General features: G+C 41.8%; 1 protein-coding gene across 2 annotated transcripts; it reads right to left on the minus strand.

Annotated features, from left to right (window-relative positions):
- Window positions 1-1,278: 1,278 nt before the first annotated feature.
- On the minus strand, window positions 1,279-7,224 carry LOC145460574 (archaemetzincin-2-like). 2 transcript variants are annotated; one of them, XM_081445431.1, is made up of 7 exons: window positions 6,493-7,224; window positions 6,233-6,364; window positions 5,132-5,289; window positions 4,702-4,815; window positions 3,801-3,909; window positions 2,894-2,976; window positions 1,279-2,359 (listed from the first exon to the last, which is right to left on the minus strand). In XM_081445431.1, exons 1-7 carry the CDS (start codon window positions 6,980-6,982, stop codon window positions 2,264-2,266), a joined length of 1,182 nt encoding a protein of 393 aa, XP_081301557.1. In that variant the 5' UTR covers window positions 6,983-7,224; the 3' UTR covers window positions 1,279-2,263. The 2 variants fall into 2 exon arrangements, with proteins under 2 accessions (XP_081301557.1, XP_081301558.1); XM_081445432.1 differs by lacking the exon at window positions 1,279-2,359 and having other exon boundaries at window positions 2,896-3,011.
- Between the last annotated feature and the right edge of the window lie 3 nt (window positions 7,225-7,227).

Raw genomic sequence — 7,227 nt, forward strand, 5'->3', positions numbered from 1 at the left:
CTATCTCCAGGCCAGCGTAGTAAGTAAGTACGTAAGTAATTAAAGTCAGTCAGTCAGTCAGTCAGTCAGTCAGTCAGTCAGTCAGTCAGTCAGTCAGTCAGTCAGTAAGACTTAATTTAAGGAGGGTAACACTTGACAGTAATAAAACTGATAAACTCATGCCCAGCGAATTCTGGCATAACTTTGGCATAATTTGGCAAAATTTCGAGCACTGCTAGTAGCATAATATGCCACTTTTAGGAGCACAATCCGCCAAGGCCTACAGTCTCGGTCAGTGGGGACAATAAAAAAAGCGCGGGAGCGACGAGCGAGGTCTGGGAGAGAAAAGGAGACCTCGTTTTCTCTCCCAGATCCCGATCGTCGCCAACGTCCCCACTGACAGAGAGCCTGGAACAGGCCAATGTGGCTGTGTCACGCTACAGTACGCAGGCTTTGCGTGACCCTTGATCCTAGTGAGTAAGTACGTACGTAATTAAAGTCAGTCAGTCAGTCAGTCAGTCAGTAAGACTTTATTTAAGGAGGGTAACACTTGACAGTAATAAAACTGATAAACTCATGGCCCTCGATCCTGGTTTTATCACCAACTTTTTGACGTTTTTCTTTACCTTAGTTAAGTAACACCTGATTCAACATATCTACGTTAAGACTTCATCTATCCCTGTCTGAAAGGATAATTTGATATTTCTTGTTTGCAGTCATGTTGGAGATCTGGGAAACGTAAGAGCAGACCACAATGGAGTCGTCAGTGTTGAGTTTCAAGACCCCGTAGGCCTTGTCTCCCTGAGCGGACCCAATTCTGTCATTGGAAGAGCATTTGTGGTAATATGGTATTAAGCATCTAGTTGGAGAACTTGAAATACCTGGTAGCCTGGGACCGATATTAGTGCCAGATTCACCAGAAAGAGGACGACCTGGGTAGAGGTACTGGAGAAGCGGAAGCTGGGAGCCTGAAAACTGGCAACGCGGGCGCTCGATTGGGATGCGGTGTTGTTGCCCGAGCGCCGTTGTCCGTGGTACCGAAAGTATAGAATCAGCTATTTAGTCAAGATCAAAGATTTAGGGCTTTACAATCTTTCGAATACGATTGCTTGCTAAAAAAAAGTGTTCAGTCGCTCTTAGCCGCTTATGAAGGGTATCTAAGATTAGATAATTTGAGGGCAAGATGTTAATTGCAATAAATTCGCCAGGGTATATATCGATAAAAGAAATAAATATATAGCCGGGGTCGTTTAAATACAACACTAAATAAAACACATTCCCTTAGAACGAGGTTGTCAGAGGAAATATAATAATATTCTTCCTTATGGGATTGCACAAATAAAAGAGGTTTGAAGTTGTTCAAAGTTGTTGACTCAAATATCCTGTTTATGGCTCTATCGCAGATATAATTCACTTGAAGTTAAGAAAAGAATGAGTGGAACTTATCGTCATAAAACAGTGTGTGGAAACACTTCGCGCGCTGAACAGATTGCAGCGGCGTTGTTTTCCTCAGATTCAAGACTTGACTACCATTATAACTGGTTGAAATACATCAGATAGCCATGAAATGTACGACCTAAATGGATCAGGTCCCACAGACAAACAAAGCTGTACCAGAAATTTTATAACGCCCAGTCCCAGGCCCTTAGGTGTGAACTTCGCTCTCCCCCGCGAGTGAAAGAGAAGAAACACAACGTATCTTTCCAAATTCTTGGTGCTGACCAAAAGGATTGCTGCTCCTGGGAATAAAATTGGGTAGTAATAATACCACAGCGGTCAAATGGTTGGATATCTTTTATTTGCATTGCAATTTATTAAAACATTACGGCTTTGGTGTGAAAACAGTACCTATGTGGAGGGCGTCTTAGTGTCCACGGTAAATTCAGTATTTTATTTTTCAACTAAACGGGTCTTAAACATAAATGGGTTTTCACATGCATCTTTTCTCGCTTAATTCTTTTAATTCTTCTAAATGATACCTTGCTCTTGATTTAAATATAAGAAAATGATACCGAACTAATCATGAGCTCATGAAGGAAATGAGTTTTCAAATTTGCTTCCCATGTCTTAGCGACATGAAAAAGCAACTTTTCTTCTCATCTTTTAGAGAATAAGAGATTGGACTGCACAACAGTTCGCGTTTTGGCGCGACTTCGTTGTTGGAAGAGTAGGCTCGTTGTTAAAACGCGGTAGTTCGAAAAATATTGGGAACGAGCATGAAAACGAGACAAAATGAGACTGTTTTGCAGTCTTCTATGAGATAGGTTGATTTGCTCGAATCTGATTATCTGCAGCCATCAGATTCAGATATGAACTGTATTCTCGCTTCAAACCATCGCGCCTCCTCTGTCATTCCATGTGTCCTGGAAAACTCCAACAGCTTGAAGGGAGAGAGAGAGAGAGAAAGAGAAAAAAGAAACAAACAGCAACCTCGTGAATGAACTTCAGTCAGGTGAACGGAATTACATAAAATCCCCCATCAGTTACCAGCAGATAAAGCACAGTTGGTAAAGGGAACTACATGCCCGCAAGACAAGCGGATATATGACAAATCATAAATTTGAACTACAGGAGAAAAATTTAAAGAGACAAGGGGGAGATTAACGCAATTATGTGCGGAAGTTAAGCGTTGCGAAAATAAAACCTGGAAAATTTCAGGCTCGAAAGGGATCTAAAAAAAACCAAATAATTTTTCACTGTAGTAATGATCATAGAGCATTACTCTTTTCTCGAAGTAGCGTAGATCGACCACAACCGACCAGCGACCTTTCTCTCTTTCTCTCTTTGCCCAATGAAAAGCTAGTGCGACTTCTGGTTGCTACATCAGCTTGCACTGCCAGTAAAGTGCGGAGTTGGTAAACACTTAATAGTGTCCGATATGTAACGTACGTAAGTATAAATACAAGTTATTTACCTTTTTGTATCTCTCAACAACGTTAAAGCCACAAAGATGCTGTAGTTTGTGAAGGTCAACTGGACAAAGATATATCGGCTGAGCTGCAGAAAGAAACAAGACGGAAACGATTAACAAACTATGCATCGTTTCCGTCAAAGAAATTTAGCCTTTTGGTTTGCTTTCCCACTCTCTCCCCGCCCTCCCCCCGAACTGACATTATCTTTTCCTGCAAGCAAAAGCCACCCTATTTGAGGTAAGCTTACGGTCCCCTGTTCTCGGGTTCTTATGACCCGAAAATTCATTGGGAACACATTGCTTTTCAGTCTGTAGCTTGCAGTTTCCTTGGAAACATACGTGCGTTGTTACAATAGTTCATATATCGTGAGTTCTAATTCGATGGCCTTGGCCCAGAACGAGTTCAAAGGTTGGATATTTCTATTCAGTGAATGAAACACTATCCAGTTGGGGTGTGAACAAAATCACGATCACCACGCGATCCAGTGCAAGGGGTCACCTCAAACTACCGGAACAACGTGTATAACACAGACACCGGACCTGGCAAATGAGGGTCAAGGGCGTCAACACCGGGGGGATTCCCACATAAAGAGGGTGCTCGTTGGAAATTTTGAAAAGAACCTCCACGAGGTACCAAGAGCCTGTTTTGTAGGCGTGGCGTGAAATTTTTTCTCCCCAAAGAGGTCCCAATTCTAACATAACACATCAACTCCTGTCATATTTTTTGGTACCGCAGAAGCTCCTGCTGTGGACCTTTTGAGGCTAAACACCCTAAGACGCACCAAATCTACTTTTTTAACCCCTAAAAGGTACGACGGGCACCCCCATCATTTTTATATGGGAGTTCCCTCCGGGGGGGGGGGGGGGCATTGACATGCTCGCACGACTAGTTTTATACAGTTTTACTCACCGAAATCCTCACTGAGGTGTCCTGAACCATTCATACAGCAGGAAAACCAGATGCAATGATCAACACCTAATAGATGAGCAATCTCGTGCACCAATAGCTTACAACTTCTCTGTAGAAGAAAAACGCAGTATGTGGCGTGGTACTTCCATAGATTAGTGCTAAATTAAGCACACCAATATTTTGTTCCTAGAGCTACATTTTAGATCAAAATTTTCTCTGAGTAATCTCAATTCTCTTTTGGCCATGTAAGGTAAAGGTAAAGATGAAGTCTGCACACAAGCCAAGTGACCCATCAGGCTGGAGCTTATCCTGGTTTCTTTAGCAGGAAGTGACTAGGAATATTTCTACTCCCCCCTGGATGGGATGTCAGTCCATGACAGGGTTACCCCCAGCATTAAATTCGCTGTTACCCATTTATACACCTAGGTGGAGAGAGGAACTGTGAGAGTAGTGTCTTCCCGAAGAACACAACACGATGTCCTCGGCCAGGGCTTGAACCCGGACCATGCAATCCAGAGACGAGCACACTAGCCATGAGGCCACCACACTTCCCACAATGTGGCCATATGACAGAGAAGCCATAACCAGACCAGCCTCCTTGGTAGCCATCATGTGGGCTGTAACAAAATTCTTCTTGAGACTCAGAGCAGAGAAACGCACAACAATCCAAATAACAGCCAAAAGAGACTGATCCTAGACTTACGTGAGATCATGTGACATCATCACCGCCATATTTGATAACAGTTAACTAAAGATTTCTCACTAACTTCTTTTACTTGTGTTATCCAACATGGCTGCTAGGCCTTTGTAATTTGAATCTCTTGGGATTGGTTGCAAACCATCAGTTGCTTGCATCGGTGTATGTTATTACCTACATGTGGCAGTAGCATGAATCACTTACCTGTAAAACTATCTGCTTCTTCTTGAGTGGATCCAGTTGTTTTGAAGGCCAGATGTCATACCAGTGTTCAGTGGAAAAAGACAAGGATGGATCATAACGGGCAAAGCTAAAAACCTTAACATCAGGGAAAAGATCATTTCCATCAAATAAATCTCTTGACTGGATAGTTTTTGCTCTGCACAAATGACTTTAGATTGTGACTTCGAACAGTCAAAGTGACCTTTAACCTTTTCAGCCATGCATATTATCTTTAATGATGTGCTTTCAATTGTTATAAATAGTGCTACATGTAGTTGGGAATATTAATTTATTTGTTGAAATATCACAGCAATTTTCCTTTGTTGATCTTTTCCTTAATTCTAAAAATTTGCATAGCTAGTTATCTACTAAAACCAAGAGGAGAAATAAGATGTTGATCAGTATTGCTTACAGCAACTCTTTGGTTTCCAGCTGCCAGTCCTGCCACAAACAAGTCAGGATCATCCTCGTACAGATCTACCATGGTCAGACCGATCAAACAGAGTGCATCATCGGCAATCTGCTGCCGAAGTAGGTTATGGATGCTGTCTACTTTGAGTTGAATGTGTCCTGATGGAACAATAAAGATACATTCCTGCCTGGTTGTCATGTGAACAATGCTAAACTGACGAGGCTCATTCATTCAAATATGGAAAATATGACATGCAAACTGTTATCCATTATACACAAGCTTGCAGCAATGAACTTCACACACTTGGATCTCAAAATTGGCAATTCTAAGGGTGGGGCCTAGAGCACAGCTAGTCTGTGCATCTCCTTTCTTGAACTGATAGCTACTGATGCAAGGTTTGACAGGATCAAAATCTGTTTCATTTTCCCTCTCCCTTTTAACAAGCAAAGTAACTTCTTCATCACCACTTAGTCATTTGTAAGCATATTTGGATCTGCTAAAGTGGACTTATCCCAATTTGAGACAACAATGCAACAAAGTCTCACAAACTCACTCACTCGCCACTGTCTGTCATGCCTACTGGCACACAGGGCTGCAGCAGCAGAAGCAAAGTCTACATGATTCAAATTCTTTCAATTGGCTCTTTAGCCAATGGAAAGTTGATGTAAAGAGATCATTGCAAAAATTTCATGGTACTGAGAATGGAAAGCACAGTGCAAACTGTACATTCCATCTTTGAAATTCTTCGGACATATTTAACATTCAGCCAATACTCCTAGCCTCCTAAACAGATACATGTACACTCTTTGCTCTCATCCACATCAACTTCTTTCCTCTTAAACATACATTTTAAGGAGGGAGGGATCATATGAAAAACTCGGGGAGGGTCTGCATAGGAGGCTACCAGAGACCTAATGACATATTCGACCAAGAATGCCCAGTCAAGATGGTAGGATATCAGTTATGGCCCTGTCAATTCCAAGACCCTCCGGGCATTCGACAGGTTGTAGGTCCCCACCATCATATGTCCATCAAATTCCCAGGGGTTAGGGAGGAATGGGTGGGCTTGGAAATGAAAGAGCCATCAGATTTATTACACACCATGAGACCAACGATGATTGAGTTCTAGCTGTTTTGACTGTACCCGAGGACTTTGCCTACATGTTCTCTTTGCCATACTTGATGAAACTTTCATTTGATCACTCAATTCATAATTCCAACATGCCACACCACCTGCAAGAGATGATGTTTCTTATTAAAAAAACAAAACAAAACAAAAAAAGACGGCTGTCTGAAGGAAAGATGGATTATAATCTGCCTGAGATAGAAGGTATGCATTCTTCTGTCAAGGTTTTCAGTACCTTTCTTTGAGGGCAGTTTAAGCTTCACTGTTGGCAGAACAACGACAGGCAACGAATAAAACCGCTCTGTGTAGTCCGTTAAATCATCAATACAGGGATTGCAATCCGAGACACTTCGATCGAAATCTCCTATGGGCAAAATGTAAATTTTCCCATCTGGGTATCTCTCCTTTATGTTCTTCCCCTTTGGATTAAAAGTTTGCTTTGTGTATTTTACTTTCCGTCCTGAAATCCAGGGACAAGTTCTAAAAAAGTTTTTACACGTTTGCCCCTCTTCGTTGTATTGAGCTAACCAGTCGTCCACGCTATTGGGGTGCGGAATACGTTGGAAATGCGCATTCTCTGGCCCTGGTTCGAAAAGTTTAGGAATCTTAGATAATCCTATTGCATTTGTACTTTGTTTCAGTGTTGGAAGACGAAATCCCGCAGCAAATGACACTCCAGGATTCTGTGGTTTCCTCTTCCTCGTTCGACGTTGCGTAGCCGCCATGTTGAAATCCTACGTAACCAGGCCTGCAAGAAAGTGTCAAATGATATCTTTGGAGGGAGGTCTCGGTAAGCTAATTTGATTTGTTCTTAGCAACTGTAACTTCACTTCAGTCCCTTGATTATAAAGCCTTTTTTTTTTACGATATTTTACAAAGTTTAGAATCATTTCATGATCATTTTGAGTTATCGTCCTCTCAGACTTGGTATTTTAAATTTTTAGTAAGCAATAACGTAGATTTATAGCCC

The sequence above is a fragment of the Orbicella franksi genome, chromosome 11 (assembly GCF_964199315.1).
Source record: "Orbicella franksi chromosome 11, jaOrbFran1.1, whole genome shotgun sequence".
NCBI lineage: Eukaryota > Metazoa > Cnidaria > Anthozoa > Scleractinia > Merulinidae > Orbicella > Orbicella franksi.

Excerpts from the sequence above, each read along its gene's own strand:
- LOC145460574 (XM_081445431.1), bottom strand. The coding sequence starts at position 6,982 with ATGGCGGCTACGCAACGTCGAACGAGGAAGAGGAAACCACAGAATCCT. Across the intron at positions 4,816-5,131 it reads CTGGAAACCAAAGAGTTGCT|GTTTTTAGCTTTGCCCGTTA; the intron begins GTAAGCAATACT and ends CCTGATGTTAAG. Across the intron at positions 2,977-3,800 it reads ACACCTCAGTGAGGATTTCG|CTCAGCCGATATATCTTTGT; the intron begins GTGAGTAAAACT and ends TTCTTTCTGCAG.